Source organism: Mustela nivalis, assembly GCF_964662115.1.
Source record: "Mustela nivalis genome assembly, chromosome: 9".
In the NCBI taxonomy this organism is placed as follows: Eukaryota; Metazoa; Chordata; class Mammalia; order Carnivora; family Mustelidae; genus Mustela; species Mustela nivalis.
The window spans coordinates 52,024,114-52,042,715 of NC_139028.1; the positions used below are offsets into that span (position 1 = coordinate 52,024,114).

At 40.3% G+C, this 18,602-nt stretch overlaps 1 protein-coding gene and 1 long non-coding RNA gene across 6 annotated transcripts in view; one reads left to right on the plus strand and one right to left on the minus strand.

Moving 5' to 3' along the window:
* The window catches only part of LOC309873463, a 47,933-nt gene that overhangs the window by 9,002 nt on the left and 20,329 nt on the right, over positions 1 to 18,602 (plus strand). For 2 of the 3 annotated variants that reach the window (XR_014316374.1, XR_014316375.1), the window contains exons 1-2: positions 5,337 to 5,794; positions 9,331 to 9,501. This is a non-coding gene — a long non-coding RNA (uncharacterized lncRNA). Of the gene's footprint in view, positions 1 to 5,336; positions 5,795 to 9,330; positions 9,502 to 18,602 lie in introns of those variants that run through there. The other variant, XR_014316373.1, reaches the window with a different exon arrangement.
* The window catches only part of CCDC83 (coiled-coil domain containing 83), a 48,191-nt gene continuing 31,779 nt past the window's right edge, over positions 2,191 to 18,602 (minus strand). For all 3 annotated transcript variants that reach the window (XM_082749088.1, XM_082749086.1, XM_082749087.1), the window contains 5 exons: positions 16,555 to 16,623; positions 9,818 to 9,939; positions 5,852 to 5,928; positions 5,152 to 5,330; positions 2,191 to 2,410 (listed from right to left, as the gene is read on the minus strand). In XM_082749088.1, coding sequence (XP_082605214.1) covers positions 2,249 to 2,410; positions 5,152 to 5,330; positions 5,852 to 5,928; positions 9,818 to 9,939; positions 16,555 to 16,623 — 609 coding nt within the window. In that variant the 3' untranslated portion in view covers positions 2,191 to 2,248. The remainder of the gene's footprint in view (positions 2,411 to 5,151; positions 5,331 to 5,851; positions 5,929 to 9,817; positions 9,940 to 16,554; positions 16,624 to 18,602) is intronic.

The following is an 18,602-nucleotide window of genomic DNA, read 5'->3' on the forward strand; positions in this document are numbered from 1 at the left end:
ATGATATGATGAGCACTGGGTTTTATATGCAACTAACGAATCATTGAACACCGCATCTGAAACCAATGATGTACATGTTGGCTAATTGAATTTAAATTAAGAAAAGATAATATGAACAGATAGCATGTACTCTTTATCCAATTTCCCTCAACAGCATAATTTTTCAGAATTATAGTATAATATCACAGGCAGCATATTCACATTGATTTAATCCACTGGTTCTGTTTGTGTTTCCACTCTGATTTCTGAATGTTAAACCAACCCTGTGTTCTTTATTCGTGAAACATGTATAACTGGATTCAATAAGCTAATATTTTTGTGGGGATTTTACATCTGTATTCACAAGAGATATTGGCCTGTTATTCTCTTTTCTTGTAATGACTTGCCAGGTGTTGGTGTTAGGATTATACTGAGCTCATTGAATGATTTGGAAGTGTTTCTTTTTTCTCTGTTCTCTGAGTTTGTGTATGTTTGCTACTCTATCTTTTTGAAATCCTTGGAGAAATTTACCAGTAAAGCAAGCCATCTTGGTTTGAAATTTTCCTTGTGGGAAAATTTTAAGTACATATTAGATCTTTTTTTTATAGATTGGGGACTATTCAGAATTTTTTTTTCCTCCTGAAAGAAATGTTTTTCAAGAAATGTTTCCATTTCATCAAAGGTGTCAACTTTATTGAGAAAGTTTTTTCCTTTAATTTCCTTTTATGATGTTTTTCATAATGTCAGTAAAGTCTGTAGTGATACTTCCTTTTTCATTTTTTTTTTAAAGGTTTTATTTATTTATTTGACAGACAGAGATCACAAGTAGGCAGAGAGGCAGAGAGAGAGAGGAGGAAGCAGGCTCCCTGCTGAGCAGAGAGCCCGATGCGGGACTCGATCCCAGGACCTTGAGATCATGACCTGAGCCGAAGGCAGTGGCTTAACCCACTGAGCCACCCAGGTGCCCCTTCATTTGTTTTTTGTTTTCTTTCTTGATTAGTCTTAGTAGGAGTTATCAACTTTACTAGGAGTTATCAACCATTCAAACTGACTTTTGGCTTGTTGATTTTCTCTTTGTCTTTGGCCTTATATTTAAAAGATGTTCCTTGTAGACAGCATTATAAGTAAGTGTAGCTTTAAAATGGAAAGTTGATGTCAGATTCAGGCACAGTCGTAGTCCTTATCTTGTGGCACTCACAAGAGGGAAGTGGTAATGGTCTTGAACCGGGACTCAGCAGTTTAGACTTGTATTTTTTTCTCTAAGATTAATTTATTTGACACAGAGAGGGCTGGAGGGGCAGAGAGAGAAGGTGAAAGAATCACAAGCAGATTCCCCACCAAGCGTGGAGCCTAGCCCGTGCTCCATGTGGGGCTTGATGTAAGGTGGGACATGGCGCTCCACACAGGGCTCCACATGGGGCTCGATCATAGGACCCTGAGATTGTGACCTGAGCTGAAATCATGAGTCTGCCCCTTCACCAACTGAATCACCCAGTTGCCCCCAGCAGTTTAGACTTAACAGAAGTGAGAGGAAAAGGATCTCACTCTTGGTGGAATATTTTTATATAATAAATTACCACCCTCAAATTCATTTGTTTCTAAAGCATTTAATATTTATTATAGTGTTAGATTAAAGAAGAATAGGCTTGAATTGTGGCTTGGCTGTCTATCATTCAGCACTCTCAGAGGCAAAGCTGTGTAGTCAGTGCTATACAGGTCTCAGAATTCGTCTTAGAAAACTCCTATCTGGGGCACCTGGGTGACTCAGTGGGTTAAAGCCTCTGCCTTCAGCTCAGGTCATGATCCCAGGGTCCTGGGATCGAGCCCCACATCTGGCTCTCTGCTCAGCAGGAAGCCTGCTTCCTCCTCTCTCTCTGCCTGCCTCTCTGCCTACTTGTGATCTCTCTCTGTCAAATAAATAAATAAAATCTTTAAAAAAAAGAAAACTCCTAACTGAACTGTTTCTTATTGGAGTGATAGATGAAGCAGCAGACTTTAAGTGGTAAGGAAACTCAGAAACCATCTTGGGCCCATTATCATTTTTCTGTATACTTGGATATAGAAATATAAAGTGTACTCTCATTTTTGTCATGCAGATAAATGAACAGCTGAATACTTGGAACTTGGATTTTAAATGTCATCATGACCTTTAGAAATAACAACTGGTTTAAAAATGAACCAAAGTGTAAATAAAATGGGCAAGCAATACACTTAAGTTCCCAATGAAAATTTATAAGAAAAAGTTATTTTTGCTTTGCAGTGTTTGGTCTTAGAGAAAAGACTTCATCATTTTATATGTGATGTGGCTTTCTGGGCGCCTGACATCTTCATAACATTTGACTGGAATTTCTTTCTCTTGAAAATGAATGGGCATTTTCTGGCTCTTCACACTCATGAGCTTCACTTGCAGGGGCCCCAGGTTTACATAATCCTATGGTGAACAGACACAGAAGAGAATAGGAGAGGTTATCCAACAGGGTATCAGTCTTAATAGTTAGGTTTCTTTTATTATAGTTGGCCTTGATCTGACAGATTTCATTGCCCTCTTAACTGCCTGAATAACATGTGAAATATGAGAGCCACTGTAAACAGAAAACCACTCAATAAGCTTGTATACCCAGTGGGGCATGGTTTCAAGAGCTCCCAAAGAGCAGGCAGCAAGCCAACAGGCTTGTCTTTCAGGGAATTGGGTGGGGAGCACCAATTAGAGTGGGGAGATACATTCTCTCAAAGTCTTTAATTGGTAAAAGAAAAGTGTTGGCTATATGTAGCCCTCTGCTGGCCAGGATATAACCACAGCAGAGTTTTCTACATTATTCAAGAACAATGGGAAGGATCTGTAAACATCACTTTGACTATAAATATTAAGCAAATGCTCCATGAATTTTTCACTTCTCAAAGGACCACTGGGTACTGTATAAGTAAAACTGACATATTCTGTCAAACTAACTATAGCTTAAGATATCCGCACATGGAATTAGAAATCTCATTTACATGAAATCCCAGCCAACCCAATAGTGGGTTGAAACAGCTCAGGCCCTACCCAGCATGCCTTCCTCTTAGAAGCCTCCTCAAGCCATAACTCTCTCTTTTGAATTCCTTCAACATTTCAGCAAACCTTTCCTGAGTTCCTACTTTGTACCAGGCCCTGTACCAAGTGCTGAGGTGCAATGATAAGGTCACAGACGGACTGGTCAGGGAGACAGATACAGGTGCTACTTTCCTCATGTATATTGATTAGTGATTTTCTAATCTGTCTTCTAGAATGTAACAGTTTGAGGGGAGGACCTTCCATATAGGCATCTTTGAAACTTCATTTCTGCCTATTCTCCCCATAAATTCCCAAACATCTAACAAGTACCTGGCATGTGTGGGGTTTTCAAGAAACATTTATTAGAATTTAGGAAAAATCACTGAATCAAAAAAGGAAGGCATTATTTTGTTCCTCAAAAATGCATATAGTTGTGTTTATTTTATTTTAAAAATATGTGATTATAGAGCTACACGAAACACAAGATAGGAGAAAAACAAACTGACGGATGTCTCCAACATATTTCAGAGTCTGCTCAAGCTGTGATGACAAAGTATCATAGATGGACTGGCTTACGCAGCAGACATTTAGTTAGTTCTCACAGTCTGGAGACTGGGAAATTCAAGATCAGGGTGCTACACTGGATGGGTTCTGATAAGAGTTCTCTTTCTGGCTTGCAGATGGCTGCCTTCTCGCTGTGTCCTTACAAGGCAAATCCTCTTCTTATAAGTCACCTTCCTATCAAACTGGGGCTCCATTTTTTTTTAACCTCATTTAACCTTAATTACCTCCTAAAGACCCTATCTGTAGATTGGGTGTGAGGGCTTCAACATATGAATATGGTGGGAGTGGGAATGGGGATGGGGGATCCAATTCAGTCCATAGCATACATAGTGCCATTTCCACCCTCAAAAACCTCCATGGAAAGTAAGAAGCCCTTTCATTCAGCCAAATGGTATGTGATTTTGGAATTTTGTAAACAATGGTGCACTAGCCTGAGGTCATGATAACATACCAAGTGTCATGATTTCAAAACCCCCATGGGGGTATTTGAATGCCATAGAGACTAGAACTTTAGTCTTTGTCACTTGATGTTAGCAGGACTGAGGTGTATTCAGCTAAAATGGTTTTTGTTGATTTTTTCAGTTTCTTCTGCTTTCATACAGCACTCGTTCTCTTACCAGACTTTAAGTTCTAGGAGAATTTTTAAAGTTATTGGTAGTACCAAGAAGGAAAATGGCAAGGGATAGATATGGGAGTAATTGGAATGTACCAAAAAGGCTTTAAAAGTAAAAAGCTTTGACACTCCAGCTTTCACCTAATATGGTATATGTGGCAGTCTATACTTTCCAAAGATGGCCATACCAATACATATCCTATCCCACATGCTGTTCTTAGAGTGTGGTGCTCCTTCCTCTTTCCAGATGCAGGAGCTACATTCCCTCCCTTTGGGTGGAACTTTGTAACTACATCAACGACTAGAATATGAGAAAGAGATGGTATATGATTTCCAAATCTAAGTCTTATAAAATATTGCAGCTTTCACCTTGGTCTCTGGTATTGCTTGTTCTCAGAGAAGGCAGACACCATAATAGAAACAATAAGGGCACCCTGTGGAGAGCCCATGTGAAGAACAGAGACTCCCAGTTCAGCCAGCATTCACTTGCCAGCCATATGAGTGAGCCACCCTGGAAGTGGATCCTCCTGCCCCAGTCAAGCCTTCAGATGACCTCGTCGCCCCCGCTGACATAGGACTGCAACTGCCTGAGGGCCCAAGTGAGAACTGTCCACTGGAGCCCTTCCCAAATTCCTAACCAACAGAAGCCATGAAAGAGAATAAATGACAGTTGTTATAAGCTACTAAGTTTGGAGGTAATTTGTTATATAGCATTAGATAACTTACATGGTATACAAGGAATGAACCCCTGTTAATGAATATATGTAGCAAATTGCACAAGAGTAGAAGTGAAAATTCTATCTAGTGAGAGATATGAATGGTGGGCCAACTTTACTAATAAGTTAGTCTAAATAGAATTTTTCAATATCCATGTTTTAAGTTAATTTTCTCAATCAATAAAATGACATGTACTCAAAAGTACATGAATACTCTTAGTACTCAAAAATATTTTCATGAATCTTACCTTGAAATCCTTCTCATCCTCATATAGTAAGTATTTAATATCAGAGGGCCCAAACTCTATACATGAGCTGTTTTCTTCATCTGTCTGCAGTTGCTTGGCATATCTGATACCATCCTCATGACTGAGATACAAAGCACTGTCCTCTGCTGATGAGCTCATGAGGTCTCTACCTTTTACTTCTGCAGGTTGCAAATTTTGGATGAATACAAAGAAACTGGTTATTTGGGGATCGAGAAAAATGAAAGTACAATATACACTTTCTCACACTTTTAATTTGAAAGAGCTTTGAAAAATATAGAATCTATGTATTACGGTGAGAGTGATTCCCATGTTTAGAATCTCTAAGTTGTATGCCTTTCTGTTAGCTGTTAGGTTTTGGTAATCATATGGTAACTTACATCATATGGTAACTTATGTGCGTGCTGGTATTTTGGTTGGTTGACTAAACAGGAACCAAAAACACGCCAGTGTAGACAGCACCCCATCCCTCTCACGAGTATTTAATGTAATTCTAAAACATAGTGACTTTAATTTGAAAACAGGACTAGAGAAAGCTGCAAGAAGAGAAATATGGAGAAGCTGGCATGTATTTATTCCCTGAATAGCTCCTGGGTATGAGGTACCTGTCTATAATAGATGCTCAGTAAGTATTTGTTAACTTAAAAAAAAAAACCCTATCACCATTACAATAAAATAATACCCCCATATATTTCTGGCAACTCCAAAGGCGCTTTAGGCGGAGGTTTCAGTCCAGCAGCTTGAGTAAGATATAGTTGCCTAAAAAGAACAAATGAGAAAAACAGCTTGTCAGTCAACAAATATTACACCATCTGCTCACTGGTGTCTTTCTCTCTGGTAGGTGTTGGAGACACATAGATGAAAAATGAGACATAGTTTATACCTTTGAGGTCCATGAGGCCCAGTGGGGTACAGAGAGGCCTACAGTATTTTAGGGTGATGGTCTCTACCCTGATGGGTGAGTAGGCGAGTGTGACAAATGCTGTGGGACAGAAGCAACACCTGATGGAGCTTTAGGAGTCAGGAAAGGTTTCCAGGTACAGACGGTAACTGAACTGAGTCTTGAAGAACCAGGGACTGTTTGCCAGGGAAGGGCTTGGGGTGAGGAAGGGCATTGCATGATAAGGGAATAACACACTTAATGTCCTGGGAATGAAAGTGAGCACGACACCTGTTAGGGTGCTATTGTAGTTATTCAGGTGAGGGACAACTGGGGCTTGAATGGATGGTTTTAAAATGAAGAGAAAAAGAGAAAGACAGTGAGCAGCAGGAATCCCAGATGACATGGAGGCTCCGGCTGACACCGAGTGGCAGGTGATGTGTACGTCCACCAACGCAGCTCTCGGTGCACATGTGTAAGCCTGTGCTCTGCTTTTCGGCACCCAATGAACTTTTTTTTTTTTTCCTGAAGATTTTATTTGTTTATTTGTCAGAGATCACAAGCAGGCAGGGAGGCAGGCAGAGAGAGAGAAGCAGGCTCCCCGCTGAGCGAAGAGCCCGACATGGGGCTCCATCCCAGGACCCTGAGATCATGACCCGAGCTGAAGGCAGTGGCTTAACCCATTGAGCCACCCAGGCGCCCCCCCCCCACTGAACTTTCAACCAGAGTATATGATGTCTTGAAAGCTCCTGATAGCTTTGCCTGAAGACAGTGTGAATCGGACTCTTGCAGATATTCAAACCAGCCCCCATGCTTACCAGCTCAGCAGTCAGAGTGAAGCCCCTGGATTATAGGTTGTCAATTATTTAAAGAACAGGAGTAAAGTGTTATTCAAATTGCGTAAGTCTCCAGCAAATAATATAACTGCATACAATATTTATGTTTGTAAAGGCTTTTTAAGGTTCAGTTCAGTAAAGGTCACTTTCACATGTAGCTCTGGTCTGCAGGTAGACATGTCTGAGGTCTTAGAATTCTCTTCTTTCCTGGTTTTCCCACTTTGAATCATTATGATCATACTAAATGTCTTAAACATTTAGATGTGGATTCTCTCATAACCATTAATTCGTTGTCACCTTTTATCACCACAGTGCACCAACACTTGATAATATGGAAAATACTTAAAGAATGTTATTATATGGGATGCCTGGGTGGCTCAGTTGGTTAAGCCGCTGCCTTCGGCTCAGGTCATGATTCCAGCGTCCTGGGATCGAGTCCCACATTGGGCTCCTTGCTCAGCAGGAGCCTGCTTCTCCATCTGCCTCTGCCTGCCACTCTGTCTTCCTGTGCTCACTCTGACAAATAAATAAAATCTTACAAAAAATAAAAAGAATGTTATTATATGAAGTTAGTGTTAGATTTGTAAGTATTGGTCCACTTAGCCTCAATTCTGTGGTGCTGGGGTCCCTGGGAAGTCAGCTGTGGTGGACGTTCGCCTCATCTCATGTGTCTAGCAGATACTATGACATTCTATGTGAGTTGTGAAGGAGGAAGTCTGGGGAGCACTGGATGGGAAAGGTAGTAACTCTGTTAGCTAAAATACCCCCATTCTTGAGCCAAATAGGAAAACACTTTTTGTATGTCCTTTGGGCATAGTTTGTGTGTATTTCTCACCCTCCTAGTATATGACAAGACTGAGTTGCCATAAAATATGCAATATGTATTATATTTCTTTGACTTGAAAATGGCTTATAGTAAAAGTTGCTGAATACACTCAAAAGTTATCCTGGAGAAGTGGTGGAACAGATAATTGAGGGTTAACACATTTCTGTTCCTTTATGCAGATCTTTCTAAAATATCCTAAACACTTGCCCCCAAGGAATTTATAATCTAGCAAGGTAGCAGCCATTAAATAAGTAATCACAAGTGCGATAAATACAGGTCACGAAGGAAAAGATTAGGGTGCCATGGAAGCATGTACCAGGGCTCCTAACCGGGTTCTCCTACACATTGCCCATGCTTTCTTTTTGCTTGGTCAGATTTTGAATGCATCTCTCCCAACTCAGAAGCCAGACTAAACACTCAGGTCTCTCACTAAAGAAAACCAAGCCACAAGGCACTGATGAACACTGTCAGTTTTATTGAGGATTTTTGTGGGGCTAGGGGTTAAATTGGGTAGAGTTAAGTTGCACCTGACAAAGTTAAGTTGCAAACAACTTCATGAAAATCTCCATTAAGAGTTGCTCATCTCCCTGCCCATCACAACCCAGTTCTCTGTGGCCAGTGAAAGAATTCCCCTTTGTAGAACCAGCCATTCCCTTTCGTGGCAGCACCAAATCAGATAGAGAAGACTGAGCGGACCAAAGCAGCAAATGGGGCTGGCAGTTTGGAGGGTAGCTCCTTTCTAAGATTGGGCCTGTTGAGAAAAGAAGGAAAGACAACAGCGGAGGCAGGGAAAGCGCCAGCCGTGGCTGCAGAGATGAAGACCTGCTGGCTAAGAAGGTGACAGCAGAAGCAGGATGGACAGGAGCGTGGAGCTGGAGACCTGATCAAAGAAGAGGGGGCTGACAAGAGTGTGTCGCTTCCTGGGGGGACGCTAAGGCCCACACCCCCTAGGACTCCTTGAGGGCATCAGCTCAAGAGCCTGGGAATTCAGGAGTCCAGTAAACAGTCGACTGCCCGCCACGTCTGCACAGGTGTCTACCTCTCCAGGGCACCGCGCGCGGACCTTGTGTAAGGGAACAGGTGGCCGGCCCCTTCTCTATACTGCCCCGCCAGGCTTCAGCCTGTAACGCAACTACATGATTCCTGTTTCTCCATGCTTGTATCCCACAGCCCATACCTTAGCCCAGCAAACGAAAGCCCACAATACCTGTAGCCACCCTGCTTGGAACACATCGGGAAGTTTGTGAACAAGAAATACTCTGTCACAAACAGTATTTTTTCATGCCATGCAAACCACAAGAACTATTCGGGTAGGAACTTTTTTGTGGCCCTTTCACCATGTTTAGTTTCTCAGCTTTAACTCCTAGACCAAGACATTTGTCTCCCATCTTCCACATGCACAGCCTGCGTCGGTGTGATTGGTTTCCCCTCTCTTCCTAAACATGCTACTCTTCGGGGTATCAGTTGTTTCTGACAGCTTGCCCAAATCATCACCACCACTCTGAATTTGAATTCCATATTCCAGGATCCCAGTTTTCCTCAAGACTGGTGTGTTAAGAATTCTTTTGTCAGTTCAGAAAAAGAGAGCCTAAAATACACTTTTGGTTTCTCTTGCTCAGGAATAAATGTGACTTGGAATGCAAGGCTATTTTCTCTGCCTGGAAGGTAGCTTGACTCTTCCACTATCAAAGGAAACAATGTTACAGTCCACAAGGTAACCCTAAGGGCAGAAGACCTCCAGGAAGCTACAGCAAAGCTGATCACACCTTGGTCTATCTTCTGCTGCACAGGTATGCTTTTATTTTTATGCCCATTTTCCCTGCTGGCCTGGAGGCTTTTGAAGGTCAGCAGTTGTGATGTTCCTGGTTAGTGTTTGCTGTTAAGATTACAGTGCATTGTTAAAAGAAGCAAGCCAAAGTTAGCATGTACCCACAGCCGGTTGTAATAATCTTTCACCTTCACCGTGGCCATGTCATGAGTGCCTTTCTTTGCAGCTATTGCCATCCAGCTAGAGCATTAAAAAATTATATCATCTTTTAAAAATAACAACTTCTTACACATACAAATGTTTACAAGCTACTTTCTAGATATGCTAATGACTTTCACCTGGGTATTTTGAGATCCACAAGTCTACAGTTGAATAGTTGATCAATAAGCACCAAATTTTCTTCTTCCAGTTCATGAATAATGTTTTCCAATTTTTCAACTTCCTTCTTGTGGTTTGCAATCTGTTCTCAGAAGAGAATGGATGGATATTGGTACTTGTTCACTTAGTTCAACATGGTCTTCTGTAAAATACTCAACTCCTAAAAGTCCATTTGCCTGAGGGGAAGATCTATCCTGTATTATTTATCACTGGGTTTGCTTTGTCCTTCCTCTCTAAGAAGTGATGAGTGGGTCACTTTTCTGGATTGTTTGCAGAACTTGTTTACATGGTTATGCAGTTACTAGTGAATGGCAGGAGTTGTCTTTTCCTACTCTTCAGAAACCCTGGTGCGTTCTTTGTGCTGGAGGTAGAGATAAACATGAAAATAAGACTAATTAACTTATCGTGCTTAAATGGGGGAAGATGGTGATAAAAACAAAAAGCAGTGTGATCAAACCATAACAGATGATGCTCAGCTATGGTGGGAGTTTCACTCTAGGTCTGGGGTAGGGGGTAAGGGAGAATTAATAGAGGAAATGACATCTAATCTGGATCTTGAAGACCAAGTCGGGATTCTTCAGACAACAAAAGAAGGTACACTCTAGGCAGAACAAACCACAGGTTAGGCAGTTATTTTGGTTTTGGATAGATACAAAATGGATGTGGGGAGTAGGAGAGAAACTGGACAATTAGGGAAATAATGCTAAAGGGTTTGGTTTTTTTTTTTTTTTTTTTTGCAGGTAATGGAAGGTCATAGGTAGACATGGGTTTAATGTTTACTAAAGAAATATGATTAACTTAATTAAATATGAACAAAATTTGCTGCTTCTTTTGATGGAATTCCCATCAATCTTTAAGAAGGATATTTTGGAAACTTTGTCTAAAGACTTAGACAGTGGGAAAGATATACCGGATGTTACTAGGCTCACCTCTCTGCCTGCCTCATGTAGCATGAGCTATACAGGTGCTGCATTGAGAGGTGCTCATGGAGATAGGTCAGGACAATAGGAGAATTAGAAGAGTATAGAAAACGGGCACCTGGGTAGCTCAGTCAGTTAAGCATCTGACTCTTGATTTCAGCTCAAGTCATGATCTTAGGGTCGTGAGATCAAGCCCCATGTCTACTCTGGGCTCAGTGGAGAGTCTGCTTGAGATTCTCTCTCTCCCTCTTCCTATGCCCCTCCCTCCTAGCATGCTTTCTCTCTAAAATAAATAAATAAATGTTTTTAAAAAAAGACTATAAAAGAGAAAGTGATATGCTGATGGGAATAATGGAGATAAACTGGAAAAAGTAAGTATCTCAAGGGAATATGATGAAACAAACAAGGTTCAGGGGTTTAGATTCAGTATCTCTTGTTCGGTGTTGCCAAGAGCGTAGCTGAGATGAGTACTTAGATAACTAACATTTTTGACTTGTACTTTTGGAATCTGAAAACATTCTGTGTATTACTACATGCATATCTCTCACGTAAGTCATGTATTAAATGCTTAAATTCCTACTATGGGCAAGGTTCTGTGTGAGACATTGAAGGATGCAAAAGTGAATGAGTTTCCCTCAAAGAGGCTTACAATCCGGTGAACAAATACACGAGTAACAGTAACATAAAGCGATACTAGTGCCATAGAAAAGGCTCAAATATTGCTGGAGGTTTATCGTTAGAAAGAAAAGCATATATTATTTACCTGCCTTAAACTGTTTAGTAAACCAGTTTAAGTCCATAATACTAAATTATAGAAAGCTTTTAGGGATTGGTGCTTTAGCATCTCGTGCATTGGGAGATCATCAGCTTGATTATGGGCTTGAATGTCTTAAGGAAAAGTTAATAATTTTCAAATGTCAAAGAATGAGGAAAATTATATTTAGAGTTTGTAAACAGAAGGAATTGATAGGACATTTGGAAATGTTTGACCCAAGGGCTTGGCATGCTTGGAAGGCAGCACACACAGTTCTTGGTCTCCTTCCAAAACTGAGAAGGAAGAGGTCCTTTTTGGGGAGTTAAGTCCGATCTTCCAAGCTAAGGATATCTTGTGGCATCACTGACCCTTTGGACTACTAACTAAGGTTCCCAACAATTACTGTTTCCAGTCTTTTGAAATATTAGGGAAATGAAAACTACTTCCTTTTTATCGCCATATAAATACCTTTACATTAGGTATTTATTTACATTAGGGTAAGAAAGTTAAAAGGAGGAAGTAGAAGACCGCTTTTCTCTCCCCATCTGGGCTTCTCCCTAGATACCCAGAAATGTACTTAAGAGATTGAGAAAGATAGTTTAAACTATTATAAGTTAGAGACTTAGGATCCTGAATTAAATGTGTGCTCTTGAAAATCTCCCCTGAAAGATGCAAGTTAGTTTCATGCCTTCTCACACTTGAAACTCTGATTGCTAACCTCTTTGAATCCCTTTGTCTAGTTTTTATTGGCTTTCTGTTTGTTGAATGAATCTAAGCCATTTGGAAATTTCAGTTTTCTTCCCTTCCTTAATTATCATGCTAAATAAAACCAGATAATGTAAGTCATGCATAGGATACTACATATCTTTTCCACAGATACAAGTTTTTGGTTATCGGTGAAAGAGTTAAATAGAGAAATGCTTTCAGGACTTCCATTATTTTTTTTTTTTTTTGCACTGTATTTTAGTACCTTTTTTTTTTTTTTTAAGATTTTGTTTATTTATTTGACAGAGATCACAAGTAGGCAGAGAGGCAGGCAGAGAGAGTGAGGAGGAAGCAGGCTCCCCGCTGAGCAGAGAGCCCGATGCGGGACTCGATCCCAGGACCCTGAGATCATGACCTGAGCTGAAGGCAGCGGCTTAACCCACTGAGCCACCCAGGCGCCGCTATTTTAGTACCTTTAATGACACATTTTTCCTGCAAGAGTTCCATTATTGAATATCCCTTGTTAATCATTCTAAACCTCTCTCAAAGAAATTAATTGACATACATTATTCTATTTCTGGGCAATTTTCAATTCTTGTGATAATACTTATAGCCAGAGATGGTATTTTTTTTAAGAATTTTTTTTTAAGATTTTATTTATTTATTTGACAGACAGAGATCACAAGTAGGCAGAGAGGCAGGCAGAGAAAGGGGAGGAAGCAGGCTCCCTGCTGTGCAGAGAGCCTGATGCGGGGCTCTATCCCAAGATGCTGAGATCATGACCTGAGTCAAAGGCAGAGACTTTAATCCATTGAGCCACCCAAGTGCACCCAGGGATGGTATTAATTAATTTTATGAATAAATTTAATAATGCTAAAATAAGTATTTATTGAAATAAGGAGAAATTAAGTCTATTAAATTTCCTTAAAATGATTTGTCCTTTATTACTAAGCTCTTTTGTTCATGATTTAATTAAACTTGACATTTTTTCTATCTTTTATTTCTACTGAATCAGGGGAAATAAAAAATAAAATGAAACAAAATATCATTTGTGGCTTTAGTAAGAAGGATCAAAACACCAAAAAAACCCCTTTCTTATCAGTCAGATATAAATTTTTACAGGTATTCTCTCTGAACCTAATATCTATGACACAAGACTTAAGATCTGAATTGTTAAATTATTATTAATTAGGATTATGCTGTTATATTCAATAAAAGTATCAAGATTAAACTGCTCCCTAATATTCTTTAACTGTTAGGCTCACCTTGAGTTTTGGGGTTTTTTAAAAAGATTTTATTTATTTACTGTGTTGTGCCCAAATTCCAAGACCCCCCAAAGATGACCACCAGAGTCCAGAGTCAAAGCCAAACAGCAAGGGTCGTTTATTACAAGTTCGAACCCGGACCTCCGTGCACTCGTTGCTGGTGACGCTAAGAGGTCCTGAGCTCAGGATCACAGCACCTTTTGTACACTATTTGGGGAGGGAGGGACTTAGCATACATCATAGTATCTCGTAACAAATCACTACATACCGCGGGAAAATCAAACAGCAACTCTATAATATGACTACATTGCACAGAACGGGAAAAGGCTGGGATTAGATTATTGGTTAGGTCAAAGGGCTGTCATTCTTCAAACTGCTTAGTTGGCACTGCTAGGGTATGTGCCCCCTCAGGATTGGCCAGGGTCACCCTGCCGGGGTGCCAGATGGTTATTATCTCCCGTACCCAAAGCTGGGTGGGGGGTCCGGGGGCAGTCTCTTTGTCATGTCCAATTCTGGGTGGGGGTGTCTCTGGTGCCAGATGGCTGTTATTTCTCGGCCCAGAGCCGGGTGGGGGTCTGGGAGCGGCCACTCTGCTAGGTTCGATTCTGGGTGGGGGTTGTGTGGTTATAGAGTGCCTACAAAAAGTCTTCTGGTATTCTTCCATCTCCTCATGGGTTAGCAAGCGAAGGTACAGAAGCAGAAATAGGGTAATAGTTATAATTTAGGCATCTCAACTGGAGAGAGAAAGAGAGGCATGTGCACAAGAGCAGGGGGAGGAGCAAAGAGAGTGGGAGAAGTAGGTTCCCCACTAAGTAAAAAGCCCAACACAAGGGCCTTCATCCCAGGACACTGGGATCATGACCTCAGCTGAGGGCAGATGCTTAACCAACTGAGCCGCCCAGGCACCCATTCACTTTGCATTTTTGAAATCAATATTCATTTTTTAAAACTAGGGATTTATCTTGATTCATTTTGGAAGTAGTTTGGACTCCTGTTTACCATGACTTTATAAGGGCAGCTTAAAGGTAATAGTTGCTATCATAGAAAGAACATTAATTTTTAAATTACTTGTTTCCCAGATTCACCAATTCTATTCAGCCAAATAGGGGGCAAGGAAAAGAGAAGAGAAAGTGATAGTGACATTTTTGCTTCAGGTATCTGAGCAGATGGTGAAAAAGGAGATGTAAGAAGTGAAAATTTAAAGAGAAATTTAACGAATCCTGCTTTAGTTATGTTGAGTACCTTTGGGACATCCATGTGGAAATATTTGGTAGGCAAATAAAGATACAGGTCTAGAGCTACGGACACACATGTTAGTGTTGAACACGCATATTTGAGAATCATGTACATATATATAACTTGCTAACAAGAGCTGTGTGTAGCTGAAGTGAATTCTTCCAAAAGAGAGTGACTGTTCTTTCATGGACAGTATCTGAGCACAGGTTGGTGACTACTTGTCTGGATATAAAGGGAATTTCCAAGTAGTGAGTTTTGCACATCTTCTGTAGCACCTTGTAGTATCTAGACCAAAGATTATCTACCTCTTTTATCCAATAACATGCTTTCACATCTTTACCCAAGATCTAAGCCATGTACTTGATTCATATCTCGAATGAATATATCTATACTCATGGACATCCTTTTATTCAATAACTATATATTGAACATAGATTATTTATTAGTTCTCATGGATATGCAGTGTAAAATGCATAGCCTGCTCTCTGCAATGAAGAGATAGATGCAAAAACAGACAATTTCAACATATTTTAACAAGAGTCATGAAACAAGAGAGCACAGAGTAAAAAGTACCCAACACTTTCTGGGGGAAATACAAAATGATTCAGAAAGAAATTAAGCATCAAAGTCTGTGCCTAAAAGAGAGTTGGGAGTCTTCCAGGTACATGAGTGTAAGGAGGGAAGACAGAGGGTGTGGTCTGTACAGAGTGAGGAGCACAGGACAGTGCCTCATAACAAAGAAGGTCTAGAAGTCCTCCCATGACCCCATTCAGTGAGAGCAGTATTGCAGCGCTGGTATAGGGAGACCCAGACTTAAGGGTCTAAGGTAGCACACTGTGCCACTAGTTCCCACATGTTCTCCAGAAAGAGGTGTGAAGAGAGTCTGATGACCAAGCTAGGATAGGATGTAGAGCCTGCAATGGGTAGGGACATCTTGACCACTGGCAAATGGCTGCAACTGTGGGTTTGGTATTGGCTGCAACATGAGGTCCACAAGGTCAGAGCAATCCATTCAGAAGTCACCAGTGCAGGGAGCAGACGAAAGCACGTCCTGTACAGACGAAAGGCAGAGGGAGCAAAGATCCAAAGGTAACCCACAGATCTAAGCCCTCTTCAGTGACATGCCCCACAAGAGGGTATGTAAGCCCCACCTCCTTATATAACAGGATCTGTCTTGGAGCAGAGCAGGGGGAAGTAAGGAAATCTAACCGACTGAACACTTATGCAAAGGAGACTATGTCATCCCAAAAAGGCAATTCAAAAACAGCAGGGAATGAGGTTAGAATGATCCTTCAGCCTTCCTCCCACTACCCAGAAGGAAGTAGAGTCTTGAGGAAGACCAGATCAATTTTAGGGCATAAAGAAGCTTCATACATTTGAGTATATGAGTCAGGATGCCAAAAATGATTTCTGGTTGTTATTGAAATTATTGATGGTATTCATTGAGTAACAGCTCGTAATAAGATTAGGATTCCACTTAAATTTTACTTTAGCTAGTCACAATTCTGTGCTTTTCCCATGTCTTCGGCTCATAAATTAAAGTCCTTTCCAGTTCAAAAAAATGAGAAAGGAGAAATTGTTTTTTAAAATTCCACCTACTGGGGTGCCTGGGTGGCTCAGTGGGTTAAGCTTCTGCTTTCAGCTCAGGTCATGATCTCAGGGTCCTAGGATCGAGCCCTGCATCAGGCTCTCTGCTCAGGAGGGAGCCTCATCACCCCCACCCCCCTGCCTGCCTCTCTGCATACCTGTGATCTCTATCTGTCCAATAAATAAATAAAATCTTTAAAAATAAATAAATAAAATAAAATTCCACCTACCTCCTTTTTCAGCCAGTCATTCTCCCAGATCTCTCGGTAGCTGCCCTTGTCAATGAACCGTATGGCATTCTAAAAGATAGTTTCTGTATTAAGGAAGACTTGCAGCAGGTGCTTCACAATGAACTTACCTGATCATTTTACATTATGTTTTGCAATTATTTTGGAAATATATCTAAGAACTTTTGCTTCAGTTGTTCTTTATTCTCATATTATTTTTGGCCGATTCACACTGCCTGATACAGGTGATTTAGAGAACTGGACAATAGCTATCCATTCAACTGGGCTTCCATTGTGACTGACTCTGATTGCCATGATGAAATCAATTCATTAAGTGATCTGTTCCATGATTAAAGCGGGTGAAATGCAGGGACCAAATACTCTTCAAGTTTATGGTCACAGACATAATCCAACATAGAGCAAAACCATGAGTAGATTCTCTTACTATTACTATTATTTTTAATCTGAAAGACTTCTGCATGTCAATAATAAAAATATACATATTTACAAACTTAATAGCAAATAGTTTCAGGGTAACTAGACTGTCTCCTGGAGAAAATCATTTTAGATGAAGAAAACAGAAAAGCATCACTTTGTCAGTAGTTCATAAAATGTAAATTCATTTTCAATTTTTGTTTATTTATAGTTTTCCCCAAAGGAACTTTATAATGGATGAAAGATTGCATTTATCTGTGAGGTACTTTTATATGGATACCGTGCTAGAAATTCCACATTCAGTAACCGAAGGGCATAACCAAAACAAGAGAGATTAGGAAAAATTTTATAGATCATAAACACAGACAGAAGTAATTTAAAAATATGTTAGGAATAAATTTATCTCAGTCTTTGAATTGGAAGATTTGCAATACTTTTTTTTCTTCAAATCATGCTAATTAGACTAAGGGTGCACCTACATTCCCTAGGAACCAAGACCTTTTCTAATCCAGCTGCTACTGATAGCTCTGAAGTGTCCTGGAACACAGAATTGAACAGAAGCAGAATACATCTCATAACGGAAGTTAGTCGGCTAGTGGTTTCATTCACTAACAATGGAGCAGGGGTCTTCAACTTTGGGTGCATGCTAGAATCTCCTGGGCAGTTTGACAAATCCAGAAACCAAGTCAACATCACAGGCCAATTACATGAGCATCTCTGAGGAACCAAATGAGTTAACCAAACTTCTCAGGTGACCTCCATATGCAGCGAAGGTTGCACAACAGTGGATTATCAGAAGCTAAAGTTATACTAAAATAGCCAGATAAAATGGGGAAAATTCACTCACATGTGTGGGTATTCGCCATTAATGTAGAGAAAAGACAATGTATCAGGTAGTGATTAAGAACGATGATCTGAAGGAGACATCTGGAATTCTGCCACTTGCTCTAGGAAAGCCACAAAAATTTCTCTGTGCCTCAGTCTTCTAATTAGTGAGTCCCTGCCTTATAGGATTGTTGAGAGACATGCATGTAAAATGCTCAGAGCAGTATCTGGAACAGTCCTCACGATATATTGAATGTGTATATTTGAAATATATTTGATCTAAAGATGCATTTTTAATCATCTTAACTATGTTCAGATCATTTCATTGTTGACTTCACCGTTTCATCATATTCAGTCCCAAATGGGCTGAATTTTATGGGCAAATAAACTATTGGTCAGTTCTCCATAATCCTCTATACTTGTATAAGTACGTAAAAGTCATGCAGTAGGATAGTAACTGAAAGAACAATTGAACTAACAGTTAAGCAACAAACAATAGCAACTGAAATTCAGCGAAGAACTTTAAAGAAGACCAGATGTTTATGATTTTGAAGAGGAGATACTCTAAATGAAGAGACAGTCCCTGTGGGGATCTTCGTAACCAGAGATGGTCTGGGGGCAGGGGAAGGACAGCAAAAACAAGGGATTAGAAAACATAAAATGTTGGAAATTATATCTCAAACTTTTCTCAAGATTTTATTTATTTGTCAGAGAGAGAGAGAGTAGGCATGAGCAGAGGGGTACAGCAGGAAGAGGGAGAAGCAGTCTCCCCACTGAGCAGGGTACCTGAT